General features: G+C 36.0%; 2 protein-coding genes and 1 long non-coding RNA gene across 3 annotated transcripts; all 3 read right to left on the reverse strand.

The window, feature by feature from the left end:
- Window positions 1-3253: 3253 nt before the first annotated feature.
- LOC130723271 (pentatricopeptide repeat-containing protein At5g39710-like) lies at window positions 3254-5718 on the reverse strand. The gene is made up of 2 exons (XM_057574255.1): window positions 3813-5718; window positions 3254-3478 (listed from the first exon to the last, which is right to left on the reverse strand). The coding sequence occupies exons 1-2, from the start codon at window positions 5680-5682 to the stop codon at window positions 3450-3452; spliced, it is 1899 nt and encodes a 632-aa protein (XP_057430238.1). The 5' UTR covers window positions 5683-5718; the 3' UTR covers window positions 3254-3449.
- An 8142-nt stretch (window positions 5719-13860) lies between these two features.
- On the reverse strand, window positions 13861-17055 carry LOC130722008 (uncharacterized). Its single transcript, XR_009013745.1, has 3 exons — window positions 16547-17055; window positions 15617-15734; window positions 13861-14340 (listed from the first exon to the last, which is right to left on the reverse strand). It is a non-coding gene; the product is annotated as an uncharacterized LOC130722008 (long non-coding RNA).
- Window positions 17056-18378: 1323 nt separating this feature from the next.
- On the reverse strand, window positions 18379-21128 carry LOC130722969 (uncharacterized). Its single transcript, XM_057573869.1, has 2 exons — window positions 18666-21128; window positions 18379-18546 (listed from the first exon to the last, which is right to left on the reverse strand). Exon 1 carries the CDS (start codon window positions 21126-21128, stop codon window positions 18672-18674), a length of 2457 nt encoding a protein of 818 aa, XP_057429852.1. The 3' UTR covers window positions 18379-18546; window positions 18666-18671.
- Window positions 21129-21375: the final 247 nt, after the last annotated feature.

Here is a 21375-nt window from a genome sequence, read left to right on the forward strand (position 1 = left end):
ACTATAAGGCAAAGGTTGTTATGTGTTCTTTGTGATCTTACTTTGACTTACTAGTTTGTGAGTGCAAGGTTAGGATCTATGTTAGTGAGTTGTGAACTCTACTTTGTTTAACCACACCAATCACTGGGACTGTGATTGAGAGAAAGTGAGAGGGGGGCTCTCATACTTAGGGAGGACCTAGGTAATAGACACTGGTAGAGGTGGGTAGCAAAGGCGGGGAACTGGGATTGTTCTGCTTAAGTCCTTGTGTTTTACTTGATTCTCTATAATAGTGGATATCTTTCTTTGGGTGAAAACCCTCCAAATGTAGGTGAAGTTGTCACCGAACTGGGTTACCAACTGCGGTGTTATTATGTTCTTGTTTTATTGTGGTTTTTATTTTTATTGTGTTCTTGTTGTATGACTGTTGTTAAGGCGATTGTCCCAGCATCGGCTAGGACATTTGTCCTAGGAGATCTGAAATTTCACCTTAGAAGGGGAACATATTTCTTAGCAATAAAGGATGGTCTTGCTTGTTTGTTTCTATTACTCAAGTAGCATGTGTGCTCATCCTTAAATGTCACAATTTGAAAATAGTTATTCTGTTCATACTTGGAAGCCGTGAAATAAAACGGACACTCTTTCTGACATTTGATTACAATCCTTTTTCTCTCATTTTTTAGAAACACAATATCCTTCTTATTCTGCAGGACATAGTCTCACACAACATTTCTAAAAAGATTAGGATCAGTGAATACCTGGCCCACCTCAAATTGGATCACAGAACCTTCATCTCCCACCTTGAATTTTGGAAATTTCCTCCTCTTTAGCTTCTCACAGTCCTCATCACTGTCATATGGATTGTCTAGGTCTTCAGAACTCCCATTATCATCTTCGTAATCGTCAAAATAAGCATCAATGGTGCTTGGGCAAACAACAAGAGGAGCTTGGTAATTTACTGGAAGAACTTGGCTCCAATCACAGCCTTCTTCATAATCACTATCATCAAGACTAACATCACTGTCATCCTCATCATCTGAATTACCAGGGTAATTTTCATGTTCACTTGATTCATTTTCACTATCAACATCCACATCCCCTCTTACAGGTACAGGTTCAGGTTCAGGTTCATCAATAACAATAGGAACTTTCACAGGTTCAAGACATATGGTTTCGGTCACAGGTTCAGAAGAAATGACTTTACTCAAAGGTTCAGGAGAAATGGCTTCACTTAAAGGCTCAGGAGAAATGATTTGAGGTTCAGGTTCAGTTTGAGGTTCATGATTACTCACAGTTGAAGGAACACTCAGAGTTTGACTAGGTTGAGCAACAGATGCAGAGACTATCTCAACCTCATCATACATCACATCATCATCAATTACCAGGTCTTCTAAAGATCTAGGAACATCAGTCAATTTCTCAATGTAGAAATTAACAACATCAGTCCCAATGTGCTCTTTCAAAAACCTCAACACAGCAGGCGCTGCAAGGAGCATTTGCCTTGGATTCCCTGCGACAGAAGATCCTCGCCGTCCACAACCTCTCCCTCTCCATGTCACGCACACCATCTTTGTCTCCCACCGTTCGATTCAAAGCTCGAAGAAACCCAGAACTTGAAGGGTTGAGGCCGCACACTTTATTTCCTCTCTCAATCTCTTGTGTTGCTAAATTAGGATGAAATTACGGTAAGATTAGGGGGGAACCGTGTTTCTCATTTGGGGGCAGTGTTTTTCATAAAAAAATAAGTTAAAACAAAAAGAAAAAGCTACGTCATTTAATGAACGGGCTCTGTTTGGTCAAACAAACGACAGTGGACGAAAGGGCCTTGATTTAACGTTTCTGTAACGTTGGGGTGCCTGACCGCGCCTTTTAAACACGGGGGCCCCGATCGCACATTTTTGATACATCAGAGACCCAAAGTGGAATTAAGTCTTATGTTTATGATTTTTTTCACTAGTAAATTTTCATGTTGATCCTTAAGAATATAACATTTAGTATTTAATCTAATATTTTTTAAAAATTAATATTAACTTTCATTGACTGAAGCAAATTTTTAATAGTAGGTTTCAAGAGTCGATCTATATTTAGATTGTGTTTGAAAAAATGGCTTAATTGAGCACTTATAACAATAAACATCTTTTATAAACTAATTTGACAAACTTAATTGAAATAAGTGAAAATAAGTTATATGAAAGAAGCATACTATCCATAACTATTCTAAACATCTTGTGAACATAAACCCACAACAACTTATATATAGGTCATAAACTTTACCAAACATTTACACAAACATTTATACTGAGAAATAGGCTCAAATAAGCTCTTTTAAACTTAGATACCAAAATGAGGTTGAACTATTTAGTGGTCGTTTAGAACCACGTTCCAATGGTTCTATACACACATCTAGAGGAAGCAACCAGTTGAAACTTTTGGTATAACGTGCCTAGGAGTTGTGAACACCTTATTATCAAACATGCACTAATAGAATAATTATATCTTCACACCTCATTTTTTAGGTGTGGAGAGATGGAAGAAAAGAGAGATAGAAAGAAATGAGAGAAAAAATGTGATAGGTGATTTGATTGAGAAAGAAGAGAAAAATATATAAAAAATTAAAGTAAAAAAGGGATTGAGGTGTATATGTAACATAACTCTGCACTTATATGCTTTTCCAGCTTATGAAACATTGACCTTAAAAAAATCATTAAATCACATTATAAGAAGTTTATGAACTGGGTAAAGAATCGGATCATGGTAAGATAGCTAGATAGATCTAGACAGTGATATACCATAAGAGGTGGAAATAGGTCAGATCAAGCTATGTGTGGCCCAGTCTGACCTACATTCTAATTTTGTGGCCCAAGCTAGTGGGATGAGTAGCTCACATGGTTGAGCTAAGGGTAAAGAAGGTGAAGGGCCAAGGTTCGAACCTTTGAACCCTGATGAGGGATAATTTGTACTAATTTACTAACAACTAATATTTGATTATTAAAAAAACAAAGCATATTTAAAAGAAAAATGCCCTCTTAGAGAAGCCAAGGTAAGGCGAGCAGCAAAAAGGTCTTTCTACATATAATTTGTACTAATTTACTAACAACTAACATTTGTTATTAAAAAAACAAAAGCATATTTAAAAGAAAAATGCCCTCTTAGAGAAGCCAATAGGTAAGGCGAGCAGCAAAAAGGTCTTTCTACATATCATTGCATTCCATTCCCAATAACATAACTTGCATATCATTGCATTTCCAAGAATAAACCATAAACCTGCATCTAATTGGAAACAAACACCACTAAAACTAAGCTTCAATATACAAACTAAGCTTCAACATACAAACAAACAGGTCCAAAGCTGTAGCAATAACAATAGGTCTTACAAACGAATAAAAATAGGTCTTAAACATACAGAGTCAATAATTGTCTGTCTAAAGCCACCACATACATAGAATCTAAATCTGCTGTTAAATGGTCAATTAGAAGAACGAGAAGACATCTTGGAGACCTGTTTTCAATGACAATGAAACAAGACATAAGCATTATGCCAGCTAAAAGTAAAAAAGAAGCAAAATATTTTAATTCGTAGATGTGTTTTAAAAAATCAAACTGAAGCAGGACTGTAAGTTACTAACAGAAAACAAATGATATCAGCATACCAAACTGGTTCTACAGTCAGAAAAAAGTTTCAGGAAAAAAAGAAGAAGTTCCGACCATTGGGTAATAAAGAGAAATCCCATAACACAATCAAATTCCCGAATCTCCAATCAATAACGACAGAAACCTGAGCCAAAATCCCATCACCAAAAGACTCAAGCATGAAAAGAAGAAGCGAGATTTACCTTTTAAGATGAAAATCGAGAAGACGATAATGGTGGCAGGAGTGAAGCGGTCAGAAGCATATGAACACTTTCCACGATCAAGCAACATGCCATCCACGGCTATTTTAGCTAGCGCATTCAAAAGAGCATCAATCTTACACTTCTTGACTTCAATTTCATTAAGTACTTGATGTAGTTCAGAATCATTGAGATTACAGCTCCTCAATGTGTTTCGAATTACCCAACCCATCTCACTGTTCTTTCTATCGTAATATAGAGCATGAATCAGAGAAAGTACAGAAAACATATGAGGAAAAAAACCATAATGCACCATCTCCTTGTACATTTCATACGCCTTATTAACATTGCCTCTTCTACAGTGATCAAATATTAATAAATTATAGACTGCTCCATCTGGCTTAACACTCATGTTATGCATTCTTTCATGAGCTATCGCTGCTTCATTCACTAAACCCCTGGTGCTGAAATCTTTGACAAGCCCTACCGCACTCTTAAATTCAACATAACTGCAGTTCTCTATCAGAGTATCATATATTATATAAGATGGCATAGTCAAACACTGAGAAGAAATCATCCGCAAAAGAATCCCCTTAGCAATGCTTGTCGTAGCTTTCTTATTAAGTCCATTAATAAACACACCTAAGGTAACACTATCTGGCAAATAACCATTACGTGTCATTTCTCGTTCCAATTTAAAAACCTTTTGCATGTTACCTTGAGCAAAATAATCATTCAACAAACTAGAATAAGTAACCTCATCTGACAGGCCTTCCATAAGTGATTCATATGTGTATTCATCCAGCCAGATAATCTTTTCATCCATCTCGACTTTCAATTCATACGCCTTCTTCAACTCCCTGATTTGGCAAAAGCCGAATAAAACAGTGTTATAACTAACAGCATCAGGGGACAAACCCATTTCAGGCATGCCTCTCAAAATACCCAGAGCCTCGTCAACCCTCTCCAAAGAGCAAAGCCCATGAATAAGGGCGTTGAATGTAACAAGAGATGGTGAAAACTGAATAACAAAATCAGGCAAAAAACCCCTGTGTCTCATTTCATCATGCAAATGAAAAGCCATACTGAATTCACCTACAAGACAATAAGCATACATCAATCTAGTATAAGTAGAATTACTGGGTGACACATCCCCTCGCAGCATTTCTAGGAAGAGGTCAAAAGCTTCTGGCAGGCTTCCCTGCAGGCACAGGGCCTGTATAAGGGCCGAGTAAGTGACATCATCAGGCAAGATGCCCTTCTCAACTGTCTCCGCCTTGATTTCAAGTGCCTTCTCCAGCTCACCGTCTTGGCAAAACTTAGAAATTACAGCGTTATAACTAACAAGATCAGGGGACAAACCCCTCTCAGCCATGGCACTAAAAATCCCCAAAGCCTGCTCAACCCTCTCGGAAGAGAGATATGCAGTAATGAACTTGTTGTATGTAGCAACCGAGGGCAAAAACCCAGAAGCAATCATTTCATTGAAAACCTTATAAGCCTTATCCAGCCACCATGTGCATAACAAATCAATCAGAGACATGTAAGTCCTCTCGTTGGGACTCAACCCCCTCACACGCATCTGATCATAAAGCTCAACAGCACAAAGCATATTCCTAACCTTACACATGCCACAGATCAAGGCGTTGTAAGTTTCACAATCAGGGGCCAAACCCTTCCGATTCATCTCCCTAACCACCTCCTTAGCCTCTTCCATCCTCTCTTTCTCACACAATTCCTTAATAACGCCTTTGAACGAAACCAAATATGGCTCCATCCTCAATAACCCAAACGTTTCTCCCACCTTCTTCTCCTTGCAACTCATCACCGATTCTGTGGCGAAGCCACGGATCATTACGTTCATTCGGACCATGTGGCGAAAAGATTTGAGGGTGGCACGGAGGAGTTTCATCGGGTTGGGATTTCAGCAAATGCCCTTTGTAGCCGCTAATTTAACTAGGTCATCTTCACTCTTCACCATTTTTATTTTTTTTTGGTCAATCTTCACTCTTCACCATTGTGTTATGTTGTTTGTGTCCTGGGCCTCTGCCCACGTATATTTTGGGCCTCGGCACTCTTAAAAAACAAATCTGGATACTCAGTCATAGGCTGCATGCTCAACATATCCAACAGACAAAAATGTTGAACAATAGGGATCCCTTGTGCTTCTATTTTGAGGTTCTTACAGACCCCTGAATTCCTCTCCTTGACCCCTGAATTCCTCTCCTTTGAGGCTTACAATTTCTGTAAGGTTTCCCACAAGGAGGGGAGAGTTTTAGAAGCAGTAGAATCTGTCACTTTGTGTTGTTAAATATGTTAGGATTCAAAATATGCTTGATCATTCCTTATGCCAATCCTAACGTAAGCATGATTTCAGCTTACATGTGCTCTCCTGATTCACATAGTAAAGGACAACAATGATATTGCTTGGATGCTGTTACACAGATTTCTCAGATGTGACCTTAATATGCTAGCTTAACTCTATTTGGATTGCATAACTCTTCTATTTTAAGAACTAGTATTTAGCCCGTTGACCCGTGCGATGCACGGGAAATTTTAATTCGAATTAACTACTAATCATTATTATTCAGTATAGATGAACATTAATATATATGGAATAATACAATGATGTATTTACTGATCGATCGTTATTATTTTCTATTGATGTTTTTACATATTATCTTCAGTGTGGACATTAATTGGATAGCTTTTCAACATCAACTGTGGTTCACGCTGTGTGTGTTGTTTGGTACAATCTTGCATGTAAATGGCAATCCTTTTAATGTGTGTGTTGTTTGGCACAATCATGCATCCCACATCACACTGTATAATATCTTCTTAATATTTTTATCGTTTAAAATCAATCTTGAACATTGAAGGTGATTAATGTAATGCACGGAGAGACTCATTAACACGCATAAAAGGAAGGAAAGACTTTTTAACATCATAAGACTCAATCTTTTGATAATTAATGTGGTGTAGGGACGTGATTCATACTCTTGAGGAATAATCATTGAGAGTTCACACACTTTAGAGGAGCCAAATTTATAAACCAAAGACATAAACAAATTTCCAAGAGACTTGTAGCATAACAATGACATAACCAAATTTACCTCATTAGCATAAAAGGATATCAATGACATCAAAACCTTGTGTTTGCACACAAAGCCCTTGGTAAAAATGATTAAATGTTTGAACTTCATTATCTTTTTATTGGAATAACTTCAGTATCTTAAATCTTACTATAAAGATAATGCAATGCATAACCTCTCTTTATTATAAAAGCAATGCAAAATTTCCAGCGTTTTTCTTCTTATAAAATAAAACCTTGTTAATAAAATGAGATGTATAAAAAGAAGAGGAACACAAAATCCATGAAATGGAGAAAATATCAAAGAAAGAAACCCAACATTTTTATAAAAAAGTAGCATAATATCTTTTTAATTCAAATTTGTGATGCTCTAATCAGCCAAGGTACATGTGGTGGGTACACTGCGACAATCAGATTAAATAATGAGACTAATATACTTCTATCATCAGAGGACAAACTATTTATTTTAGTTTTTTATAAGCAAATTGAACATAAGGGAGCATAAGGGTGCCCCAAACCCATCATACAAGTATGTTATCAAGCAAATGCTTGCAAATAAAGCAAGCAATATAACACTTGAAAAAGAAACAATAATCAGAACGTAAGGCTAAGAAAGAAACAGAAAAGATATTGGCGCCTCACCCAATTGGAAAAAAGAAATAATAGCCCACTATTCATGTTGAAATATCCATGCTGTTATATCACAAAGCAACCATCCACTATCAGCAACAGAAATAGGAGATAACCAATTAAATCCCCTATTCCAGATGATCACAGAATCTGCAGCAACCTCTATTTAATCCATGTATTTGCTTCCCAGTTCCACTATCTCACAACATATTTAGGCAAACCAATGGATACTCAATCTATTCGAAGATAGCAACAAAAAAAGCATCTCTCCCTTGCCTTTATCCAAAGCCAAGTTCTGTATTGAATTACATCCACCACCTGATCAACATATGCTTCTTTTACCCAAAATATTGCATTGTTCCTACAATTCCAAATTGAGCCCACAGTAGCCCCAAACTATTTATTTTAGTGGCAACATAACTTAAATAAATAGTAAGTTACATGCTTTTGCAATGACCATGTATATCTTTGTACAAATTGAAAACTAATTGTATCATTCAGACATCAAACAATTTTAGTAAATGCAAGAAAGCTCAATTGCAGAATTTTGTCACATGAATAGCTAAAGTAAAAATAACTAACTAACCTAATGTATAAATGAGTTGGTCAGTTTGTTAGGAAATTAGTAGAGTTTAAAAAGGGAATAATTTAAGGCATCCAATCCAAATTGCAATATGGGGAACTCTAGGGAGAAAGCTGGTTCTCTCATAAAACCTTGTGGCTATAATTCTTGTTCCCTACCCAGTTCAATTTCAAGAACTTTTACCAGTAATACAATTTTATAGAATATAAATCCAACTTCTACCAAAATAACATTGTGCAATGCATTATAGCAGAATCCAAGCATGTCACTTCAGCATCTTAATTTACCTCAAGAATCATTTTCTTGATCATATCCTCAATTGAAGTTTTAACCTCAGTGATTACAGTAGCAGGTCTCACATTGTGCTCAAAGTAAAGATCAACTTCCAATGTACTATTCTTTAGTTTCTTTGCAGCAGTTACCTATTATAAAACCGACAATCAATAATCTAATAACAGATTTAAAAAAGGGTCTACAAATGGATGCAAACCAAAAAAGTGAGGTAAAAAGAATAATGGATCATTATATTACCTCACCCTGCATAGTCCATGACTTTGGCCCTATGTTGGCTTTCTCCATCTCCTCTATCTTTGATTGTATTTTTCAGGTTGCTTTTCATGGGTAGAAGTTCTTTTCTTCTACATACAAAAGAAAAAAAAATGGAATATGAAAGTTTAGTTTTAAAAATAAACCCCCTTCCCCATTATGTGTGAAGTTGTAGAGAGAGATATTTGTTTACCAAAGTCCATATCATCTTCATCGTCAGAATCTTCAGATTCTTGAAGGAATTGTGTTTTTATTTTTATCCCTTTTCCTTTCTACCCCCAAATAAGTCTTCTTCATACCTTACAGAAACATTAAAAAAAATGAACACAACTTACAGATACAATGACAACATCTAAATAAGTATATTTCAAGGAGTTATATTATTGAGTAGTGGCCCAAACATAGCCAATTGCATATGACTCTTCATAAATCTCTTTCATCAAATTAGTATGAAGAATATTTTCCTAAGCCAGCATTTCCTTACTCAGTCCACAACTGAAAACTAAATACCAAAGCAACCTAGCTATAAATTACAAATGTATGAAAAGTTACATAGGAGAACAATTTCACCTGTTTGCTTTTGGGAAATTTAAGATCTTTGTGAAGAATATTGGCAAATGTTTTCTGTCTCGTCTTTCCCCTGAATGGTGTATACCCATAAAGCATTTCATGCAGAAGAATACCTAAAAGAGAGCATTGAAGTCAAACAATGATATCTTAAGCGTTGGCTTTTGTTAAGTGTTTCAATTTCAACTCTCCAAATCATTAAATTGGGTATGAATAGATAGCCTCAGGGTGCAAAAGGGAAACAAAGGAAAAGCGCTGAGAATAATATTTACATAAAAACTAATTATTTATCCATGGAAGCATCAATATCCACAATAAGCCTAAATAACAATATGCATTCAAATCAGAAACTGACATAGATTCTTAATCGCATTTATTTTCTTTTATAGGAATTTAGGATTACCTAGAGCCCACCAATCCACAATAATTGTATGACCTGAACCAGTTATAATTTCCTGCACAATTTGATCTGTTAGTTACAACAAATTCTGAGAAATGCATAAGCATTTCCACAGTAGTTCAAATAGCACAAATGCAATAAACATATAACTACCAGCTCATTATGTCAATGACAATTGTAAAAGGAACTTTAGGCATATCATGTAAATATTACCAAGAAGCACAGAAATAAATATCTCCAATGTTGAATAATAGCTCCTTGCCTACTAATTTCTTAAAAGTCATGAAAAATGAAAAAAAAAAACATGAAAAATGATAAGATTAATGTCAATGGATTCTGTAAAAAAAGACATGAAAAATGAAAAAAATTGTGCAGAATTTCAAAAATCAATTACCACAATCATATGAATATCAAAAGAGCTATACCACTAACCAAGAAGGACATGCAGGGATCAGTGCTAGAAAATAAAAATGAGGGCAGAGTAGGGATTGATTCTCCATGCAGGATAAAGACACCAAAAGGTAAGTTGAGGAGGAAACCTCACAAAGGATTTAGCTTTAAACAAAACATAATAGCAACTTCAATTTATAAACTAACAGATATAACATAATGGAAAATCTCTTTCATATAAAGTCATAACTTCAAATTTAATTAACCTCTTGTGAATTCATTAGTTCTTCACATGGTATATTGATAAGCTCCATTGCCTCACGATGATTGAGAACAAACACAGTACTATCAAGCCCATCATCCACTTCAATTTTGAAGGAATACCTATTAATAACAACATACAATAATATGAATTAAGATGACTCGTGACTAATGTAAGTACTATCAGGTCCATTTAGAGAATTAACACTATTAAAAGACCAAAAAAGAGACCAGGGAATGCAGTGGCAAGTACACACCTATGCATAAATTTTGCAATTGTTCGAAAGCACCGATTACATCTAAAAACATCATGACCACATTCCAGTTCAGTATAACATCGGCACGGTGGATAGGACCATTGACGATCTTTCAGCAAACTTACAATGCAAGCATGGACAATCTGCACCCCTGTAAGTTATATCCTCCTTAGTAGAAATTAAGAGAAAAACTCTGCTACCAAAAATATTAAGAAAGTCAGAAATGAAGAGAAAGAGATCAAAACAACATAAGCACTGTAGGAATTATAAGGATATAATATGACTATATGAGAACAATCATAGGGAATAGAAGCACTGAAATCAGATAGACGAATCTGCACCCCATATGCCAATGCTCATCTCAGCACCATATATTATGGCTTGGTTATAGCAGTTTTGATCAAAGTAATTGGTACTTCACAAAATCACAAGTTATTTAAACTATGAACATACCCCTAATGGTAGTGTCCATTATACACCATAAACCAAAAAAATAATCTTTAGCAAGAAGAGGTGTCACAACTTAAAACATACCTGTAACTAAAAAACCCAAGCGTATGCAGTATTTATTTTCTGCATCGAGACCAAATATTGACACCAAATCTCCTGATTTTCTGCAACCAACAGGAATCAAATAGCAATTGGAAGGGAAAGTGAAATGTGGTGCAATGAGGGTGGTGGGAATATTTATAGGCAACTCAATTTGAGGAAAAAACACGAAAGAAAAGAACTTCTGTAAAACCTTCCCACTACAACCCTCCATCTACAAACCTAACCCTGCCGAATCCCCCTAAAATAGGACATCTAATCAATAAGATAACTTAAAAAATTCGAACGGAACACCAAATTTAGAGCAAATCGTTGATGAAATCCAAAATCTAGTAGGTTCACTCAGCAGGTACACTGTTACCACGACTTACCTACGAAATTGTTGACGGCGGGATGTGATGGGTGCCACCGGAGAAGCCATGGAAAGTCGCTGAAAATCGGGGAGAAGCAAATCCAGCTGGAAAGGGTTAAATTGATCTCTTTCCACACGCCACAATCCCACAAAATCTGGAAGAGGCTTGATTTGTAATCTTAGGGTGGTGGAAGGGACGGCGGGTAACTCCTTTCCCATCTTTTCCGGGAAAGAACGACACGACAGTGGAGAAGAAAATAGGAAAAGGGTCCAGATTACATTGACCGTCAGATTTCGAGGATGAAGGGTTGGGATATCCTCTCCCAGATGAACAGTAAAACATGGTGAGAAAGAGTACTGGTGAGCCCAACGATGCCGTTTCAGAAAGAAGAAAAAAAAGACAGGTGGCGCAACATGGTTGGAGGTCTTTTAGGAATAGTAATTGAAGAATAAGAAGTAGTAGATTGTCTACGGTAGTTTCTGATTTTATTTTTATTAAGAATTTTTCATTATGGCCATATTCCTATACAGTAGCATCTATCGCTAATAGTTACTCGTTTCATGTGAATGTGAAGTTTTCCTTAATATTACATACGTGATCTGGTTTCATTTATGATCTGAATAACCTTGTCATTGTGATATTATGCTAGATGATACACCCTCCGGTCACATATATAAGCAAAATAAACATTTTAGGTTCATTCATTTAATGAATGTATCTAGTCATTATTGTCACTAGATACATTCATTAAATGAATGAACCTAAAATGTTTTTTTTTTATAATAGTGACCGGAGGGTGTACAGTATTTCTTGAAGTGGTGACATGGAATCAAATGTCAAAAACGATTTCCTTTCTTTGAGGATCCGGAGGAGAAAAGAAAATTGTTGCCATTATTGGGCAGAACTAAAGGATGGGAGTAAGTACAAAGGTGAAGCAGACTGATTGCCACTGATAAGAATGGTATTTAAAATGCTTCCCCAGCTAGACGCAAATTGGATTGTCCTGCAAAAGTCTCAAAGGCACAAAGATATGACATTTGTGTCAGTGACTTTCGAAAGTGTCCTTCACGGAGAGGTGAAATGCCTGAAATCCGGAATTGAGATAGTGCATTAAATTTCAGTATTGCACCAAAGGATGTTTGATCACTGTAAACCATAGGTTGATTCGCCTATCAGCCCCTTCATGGCAGAGTTGATTTGCTTCATGGTATCTGTAAATCAGGTTTTTTGACTCCATTTCTTTTAATGTTAATTCTTTATTGATTGAAGGATTTTTATTCTAATACTGTTTTTGAAAGATCTATGTTTAAAACATGTTCTTTTTTCTCGAGTTACATTTACTTGATGAGTTTTTGACACACATGATGTCTGTATATATATGCTTGAACTGCTCCTGTGTCGAAATTCTTCTTTGAAAGAGTGCAAGTGTATGCTTTTCAAGTGAGTGCAAGTGTTAGGCGTTTCATTCTTCTGGCAAGTATTAAGTTTTACAAGATTTTATGTTGTTATTGCAATTTTTAATTTCAATAAAAGGAGATGGAAGTTCGTTTTTCTTACTTGGGCGTGGAAATTAAAACATTGGGTGGAGAGGTTTGGTCCACCCACTGTGTGTTATTTATATGTGAAAATGAATTAGTGGTAAGCTGCAATTTTAAATACAGAAGGTAATTATTTTGCTCTTCAAACCGTATCAGGGATGAGAACAACTAGTTTTGATATTGTCAATGTGTTATATTATATTTTATCTTATGCTAACAAGGTGATGAGTTAACAAGTGATGAGTTGACTAAAACCAGTTAAAGCATACAACATTATGTACAGAAAAAGAAAAGAACAACGAGCGTGAACTCTTTTCTCTACCCCGGGCGGGAGAGTTGAACGAGGCATAATTTTTAAAACATTGCTTGAACAAGCATGTTCGTCATTTTTCCAACTTATGTCTATCAATTGGGCGATGTCAGACAATTGAGATAAGAGTAAGACTCTTAAAACTAGAGCATTTGACCACGAATTCAAAAGCACCGCCTTGGTTGGTTTTAGCTTACCCAACTCAAGCACAAAGTCTCCACGCGAGCACCTAACTGTATCAGATAGTGAAACTCTGATCAAATTATGACTAAGATCAAAATGTGAATTTTGACTAAGTCAAAAATGCAAAGGCCTTATGATTCATAGAATAGTTGATAGAAAAAGGATAAGATTGTTGGGCGATATTAAACAATATCGTCTTTTGGGCGATATTAAACAATATCGTTTTTATAATAAAGTTCATCTCACAACGGATACACTACACTGAGCATAGATGGATGTGCAAGCGATGTGAAGTAAGTGTGTTCCATGTTATTGATTTACATTTAAGTCTTTAACTTTTATTTTGTTCAAGTTTCAAAGTATATATTGTGCATTATTACTTGTAGTATTATGAGAGCAGGTTGTGATCATGGTTTAGGGGAAGAGAAAATTAATCATGATAATGACAAAGTGAGGCAATGATTGATGCGAAGAGACGATTTGGGTCAACTTGCACACACTATGTAACGCCCCGAATTTCGGGAGTCACCTTAGTAACCAGATAAAATAAATATGCAATGTTTTCCAAAATGATATACAAACACGAGTATTATTTTTTTCTTTTTAAAAGTATTTCCAAAATATGTCATGCATACTCCCAACTGTAAATCAAACTACATCGAAGGACCGCAGGGAAACAATGCACCGGAACTTACCCAAACCTCAAATATATATTAATGAAATCATTAAGCAAGCTTAAACCCATAACGGTAAGCTCTCTAACCCAAGGCTCTAGCCTTAAACCCGACTCTAATCTTCGAGTCCTCCACAATTCTTCAAGTCCTCGTCTTTGACTCGTACAAAGGTCCGACTTCATCAATAGTCCTCCATCGCCTAATAGCGTTAAGCGCCCAACCAACAAGTAGCAAATAGAAAGGGTTAACTCCATACAATTACCACATATAAAAGAGAAAACATGCTATTCGAATTTAACTGCATGTCATGCTAAATAATCTAGCAACTTAATCTCAAGATAGATGACAACATATATCCATAAAGCCAACAATACATATTTAAATCAACTATCAACAACCTCAGCAATATATTCATCTATCAGATATCAATAACCTCAATATAATCATGAACAGATATCAATAACCTCAACAACATAATCATCTATCAGATATCAGATGACAATAAAACCAACATTATGGGTCAATCAATAACGTCTCGTAAGACGAGACAACCAGGTGAACACAATCACCTGACAGCCACTTACACGTCACACAAGACAGGACAACCAGATAACATCAACTCAAATATCAACAAAACCAACAACACAAATCAAACAATAACGTATCGCAAGACGGGACAATGATAGGACCACACCTCCTCATCGCCACTTAACGCCACAACGGACGGGACAATCATAGGACCACACCTCCTGATCGCCACTTATAGCGTCTCGCAAGACGGGACAACCATGTGAAAATATTCACTCCGCTGCCACTTAACGCCCCTGATAGACGGGACAGTCATGTGAAAATATCCACTCCACCGCCACTTGATAACGCCCCTGATAGACGGGACAGTCGTGTGGAATGAAACCACTACACTGCCACTTGATAGCGCCCATAAAAGACGGGGCAGTCATGTGAAAATATCCACTCCACTGCCACTTAATAGCGCCCCTGATAGACGGGACAGTCATGTGAAAATATTCACTCCACTGCCACTTAGCACATACATAGCATGTGATTCGGCCAAACATCAATCATAACAACAATCAAAACATCAACAATTCTCAATCCAATAATCAAGTTAGAGTAACCACATGTTATTCATAATTTCAACAAGCATACTAAACCAACACAATAACATAAAGCTCTATTGAGCGATGAAACAATAATTCAGTGCTATAAAACATAACCCTGTCCTATCCACTAGAAAGCAATAATGACGGAAACCAGTAAACGGCCGAAGCCTCTCAGAAAACGGAGACACACGTCTCAATAAGTTCACTCGGCCGAAGCCTCCAGAAAACATTTTCCAGTTCAGCACAATAATCATAATCATCTCCCAATCAATATAAACATCTTCATCTCAAACGCATGCAGTGCGATAAAAGCAGGCAAGACTCAAAGACGCACTAAAACTGAGTTACCCTTACCTTAGCCAATTTCCTGCCTAAACTGCAACTCCAATCCAATCACATCCTTGCTTTTGTCCGTCGACTCGCTTCCTTCTATCGTGTAGCTCCGATGCAAGGCGCTTCCGTTATTCGTACCCTTCACAAGTCCATATACTAAACCTTAGCCTCTAATGTCAAATCTAAAGTTCTAAAACAAGCTTATCTAATCTTTCTATCTCACTTAGGCTAATGTTTATGCTTTATGTTTCAAGGACTAAACTCCAAAGAGAAGATATTTGCGAGTTTTTAAAGAAAGGTCCTTAAAAAAACCATTTTGCAACCAAGCCCTCAACTATAAATGAGTTCTTTTTCAATCCTAAATCTTAAATAAATTTATCAAACAAACCCCCAAGACATTAAAATTCAAGTTTAATCCAAAACTTCTCGAGCCTCTTGTGTTCTAAGCCTAAAGTTTTCCTACAATAAACTTTTAGTCCTCAAACTTAACTTAGGATCTTCACTAACAAAAACAAGTTTTAAAAATTAATTTTCCAAGCCCAAAACACATGTTATAGACTCGGCCACACCTACATAAACTGTACAAATTTTCCTTTTTCCCCAAATCACTTCCAAAGCCATTTTTAACATTTAAAAACAATTAATCAAGGCTTAAATTAAATCATTAAAGCCCCAAAATCACTTAACTCAAAGAAAACAACTTTTTAGAAAACTAATCGGTGAAATCTATAGATCCGGTGATGGGGAATAACATTTGTAAAAGCACTTTCGAAAAAAAACTCCAATTAAAAATTCTACCAAATATAAAAACTCTACCTTCTGTAAACAAAAATTATGGTTCACTAAATTCTTGGCATGACCATAACTTTAAAGATATAACTATGTATGGAAATCAAAGGAATAATTTTAATTGACCAAGAGCATGATCAAGCAAAAGAGAAGAAGTTTTACCATAAAATTGGAAGATGAAGGTGATGGTGGTTCTCAAAGGGGCAGATTGGTGGCCATCGTGGCTGTCCAAAGGAGCTACGTGAGGAAGAAGGACAGAGGTTTGTGGTGCGTTTGGCCAGCCATGGAGGAGAAGAAAACGTGAAGGTGGTGGCTCATGTGGTGCGTGTGGGTGCTGCTCCTTTTGAGGCCATAGAGAGGAGAAGGAGAAGAATGGACAGTGGTGGTTTGTCTTTGATTGAAGGAGGAAGAAGAACATGATATATGGTGAGGTGGTGTTGGCTCCTTGGTTGTTATGGTGGTGATGAGAAGAAATAAGTAGAAATGGTGGGGATGATGAGAAGGAACGGTGGCAGGTTGTTGCTGCAACAAGAAAGAAAATTTGAGACATAAGAAGAAGAATAGAGAAATGGGTCTGCTGCAGCAAAAGAAAGAAAATGAAAAGAAAGGAGAATTAGAAAAGAAAGATAGAGAACGTGGTCTGTAGAAGAAGAAGAAAGAAAATGAAAAAGTGTAATGAGGGAGAAAGATGTCGACAGTGAGAGGGAGGATAAGGATGGATAGTTTAGATATTTTTTAAAACCGGTACTAATTGATTTAGACACTAAAAGATTTAGCTCACAGAGTTAAGAGAAAAATATAAATGTGATATATTATTACACCAAAAAAATATGAGAAGTTTAATGAAATGATAAAATATAAATTAGGATCACTTTGAGCAAATTAAAATGATCCACGATCCAAGAAATGAGTAAAAACTGAGCTAAAGAATAATTGTGAGACAATTAGAATAAATATGGCGTTATCATATTATGCAACTAAGCTAAGTATCCTTTCCTAAAAGGCTGATACTTGCTCCGGGTTCATTTCAAATGAGAAAATGGCTTGAGCGCAGTCTGCATCAAGACATGCCGCAGAACTACTTTTTGCAATTGGCGTCGGATGAAGAAACTTCCTTCTGAAGAAAGATTGGAAACATCGAAAGAAATAGGTGTACGTGTGTGGAATCTTCATTTGAAGCTCCGAATAGAAAAAGTCTTAATCCGAGGTTAACTTTAAGGTTCTTGAGCTATCAGGGATTCAGTTTCGGCAAACTTCCTAGAATTGGAATCGATCGTTCGTACATTCTAGGGTTTCGTATCGAAACGCTTGACATGGAAAGGAGTAAGAGAAATTCTTACATTCCTCTGAAGATTTTTGAATTTCGCTTCTACAGTGCTTTAAGAGCAGATTAGCCAATTACTAACGTTTTTGCCCTAAGGCGGAAGTGAACAAAGCTCGTGCTCTAACCTATAGCGACTACAGTACTATTCTTAGTCATTTCCTGAGCTTTCTTCTACATAATACTAATCCAAACATCAAACACAAGTCAATTTCCTCACGCTTACACAGAATCCTATGCGTGAGTTGGAAATTAATTATTTATTTAATTCTAAAATCCTGGGTCTTACACACTACACAAAGATCAAGAAGTAACAGCAAAAGTTCAAATGATAAAGGAATGACTACTTAGCTTTTATGCCTTTTAAATTTTGATTTTGGAGCCTGTGTGCCCATTATTTCCTTTGCACATTTTGGGCGTGTCAATTACTTGTTAGTCTTTGTATAGTGTTAGGTGAGTTGATTACTTGTGGGCTCGAAAAGAAGACACACTTCGTCTTAAAGCTTTTAAGACTTGGTGTCTTGTGGGCTTGTGTACTCAGTGGCGGACCTTCAACCAAAATATTAGAGGGGCCAACATAAATTATAAAAATTACAAGTATTTTTTAGCAACAAAAAAAATTTCATAGAGAGTAGGAGTAATATATTAATAAAGTATTTTATATACTAAAATCAAAATTACATAAAAGTACAACTGAACATAACTAAATTGCATAATCCACTAATCCAAAATAGCATAAAAAAGCCCAAGATAAGTTGCACACTTGACCGCTACCAAATTCACCAATCCAAAATAGTCTAGTAGTAAAATCTGAGCCACTGTGTCATAACTCATAAGAGACCTGCATATCCAAAATTTGAGGTTATAATTCGTAACTTATACATGCAATTTGCATTTATACCATACATTAAGAAAAAGCATACCTCAAAATTAATATAGAAGAAAATGATTAGAAATTACCTTTAATTAAAGTGCGGCCCTGCGTTCTTTCATTGACTTGAAAGCATCCATAATAGAATCAGAACTAAAATTTGATGCAATCTCCCTTTCAATGTATACTACCATGCTATCAGCAAGAAAGTCACCTCCCATCTTGTTTCTTAACCTAGTCTTGATTATTTTCATTGCTGAAAAAGATCTTTCAGTGGTAGCTGTAGAAACTGGAAGAGTCATGATAAGGCGAAGCAATCTATCAATCAAGTAGAAAACTTCAGACTTTTGTGTGGTTGCCAAACAAGCACACAATTCTTGAATAGTTGATAAATTTTCCAAATCTGAATCTAGATGAGCATCAACAATGAAATGTTGAAGTTGAAATCGTAAATTAATCTTCTCTTGCTCACTAAAATCATTGGGATAATATTTGTCTACAAGAGTGCAAATCTTATCAATGTTCCAAGCTTTATAAGCATTCTTAGGAATCAAAGCAGAACTTAGAGTTAACAACTCCATTGCTTGATCACTAAACCTACTATTCAACTCTTGTAATTGCTTGTCAATTGCAACCAAAAATATCTCCACTCTAAAATAATGTCCTATTGTGATGTGATCTTTTTGGTGACGAGCACGTCCATGTCTTGCTACATAAGGAGTATTCAATTGAGGAATCTCAATGTCATGTTTTTCACAAAAAGATTTCACTTCTTGTAATAACATATCCCAACCATCTTCTCTGAAGTTTTGAATGAGTGCTTTTGTGGAACGCACTAAATGCATAGCATTAACTATATCTTGAGATTGTTGTTGTAAAGCTTTACAAAGAACATCAGTTATCCCCATAATCTCTTTCATCAAATGCAAGATGAATATAAACTCAAATGAGGTCAAGCTACTATGAGCACTATCAGCATCACCACGTTGAGAATAAGTTGATCCATCAACAATAATTTTTTCAAGAACAGAACAAGTTGCACCATAAATTTCTATCAAAGTACAAATAGAAGAGAAATGTGAACTCCAACGAGTATCACAAGCTCGTTTCAAAGTACCAACTTGATTTGCCCCTTTACCAGTTTCAAGCTCATCAAACTCTAACAAATGAGCAATTTCATCTATCACAGCAGCTTGCAACTCATCATGGCGCTTACTAGAAGAGCAAACAATATTGACAATGAATGTCAATTTTGAAAAAAATTGATGAATTGGAATAGTTTCTCTTGATGCAGCAACCAAGGCAAGTTGTAATCGATGAGCAAAACAATGCACATAATATGCATAAGGACAATCATTCAAAAATAATGCTTGAAGTCCATTCCATTCTCCTCTCATATTACTAGCACCATCATAACCTTGACCACGAATGTTGGTAACATTAAGATTATGCAGAGAAAGTATAGCACATAATTCTTCCTTAAGAGTTAATGATGTAGTGTCTTTCACATGCACAATATCAAAAAACCTCTCTTGTATGAAACCATTTCTATCAACAAATCTCAAAACAAACGTCATTTGTTCCTTTTTTGATTCATCACGAGTTTCATCAACAATTATGCAAAATTTGGAATCCCCAATTTCCTCACGGATATGGTTTTTCACTTTACTAGCAAGAATATGCAAGATCTCCTTTTGAATTTTTGGAGAAGTATATTTGGAACTATATGGAGCATTTTCCAACACAACTTTTGCAACTTCATCATTGTATGATGCTAAGAGTTTTATCATTTGAAGAAAATTACCTTGATTTGATGATTCACTAGTTTCATCATGGCCTCTAAAAGCACAAGCTTGAAGTGTTAAATAGCAAACTGTATCAATTGAAGTCTTGAGGCGCAAACGATTCTGCATAATTTGATTTGAACTTTGCACATGAAAAACATTTCTGATATGCCTATCTTGATTCAACAAGTCTTGACAAGCTTTCAATGCATTATTGTGTGGTGAGCAAGGATCATCCCCAATGTGTTTGAGAAAGGCACATTTCTTTCCATTTTTGACTTTCCTCCAACATCTAAAACCTTTAGCAATGTAAACATCTGATCCAGGACGCCCACTTGGCCTTTTGCTAAAAAGATAACAAGGTAAGCAATATGCAGCATCTTTTGTAGGGGAATACTCTAACCATGAAGGAAATACGCTAAACCATTTATATTGAAACCGTCGTTTATGATCATCTTTACCAGGCCAAGGATAATGCTCCAATTGCATCTGGTATGGACCCCATTTTAGATAAGCCCTTCGTATTTCATCTACTTGATTTGGTGGGTATTGCCAAATTTGAGGACGCTTTCCTGGATCACGTTCTAATGAATTTTCAAATTCATTATCAGACACTCTATGAACTTTGGAAAGTTGCTTCTCACTTTCTTCATTTCTTTGCTGCTCAAGACATTTTTCAGGTTCAGATGATGTGGAAGTTATATTTGTATCGACTTCCTCACAACTCTTCCTCTTATAAAAAGAATCAATTCTTCTATTCTTAATCATTACTTCCTTTTGAGATAAATTTATCACCTGCATATCACACAATAATTTATAAGTATTTAAACAATTATGGAAGTTGGAAATGTGAGCAATTTAACCAAAAGAAATAAGGAACTAGATCAAAAGCACCACCCAAAAAATATATCACCTAGCACTCTATTGTTTCATGTAAAGAGAAATACACAAAAAAATTATAAGATTAAGATAGTATATGCTGCTAGCCAGGGCCGGCCTTGGGCCTGTGCGGGCA

The sequence above is a fragment of the Lotus japonicus genome, chromosome 6 (assembly GCF_012489685.1).
Source record: "Lotus japonicus ecotype B-129 chromosome 6, LjGifu_v1.2".
In the NCBI taxonomy this organism is placed as follows: domain Eukaryota; kingdom Viridiplantae; phylum Streptophyta; class Magnoliopsida; order Fabales; family Fabaceae; genus Lotus; species Lotus japonicus.

What these genes read in the sequence shown, in the direction of transcription:
- LOC130722969 (XM_057573869.1), bottom strand. Translation starts at nt 21,128, where the DNA reads ATGATTAAGAATAGAAGAATTGATTCTTTTTATAAGAGGAAGAGTTGT.
- LOC130723271 (XM_057574255.1), bottom strand. Translation starts at nt 5,682, where the DNA reads ATGGTCCGAATGAACGTAATGATCCGTGGCTTCGCCACAGAATCGGTG. An exon ending in CTCGATTTTCATCTTAAAAG is followed by an intron (nt 3,479 to 3,812) that starts GTAAATCTCGCT and finishes CATTGAAAACAG; the next exon opens with GTCTCCAAGATGTCTTCTCG.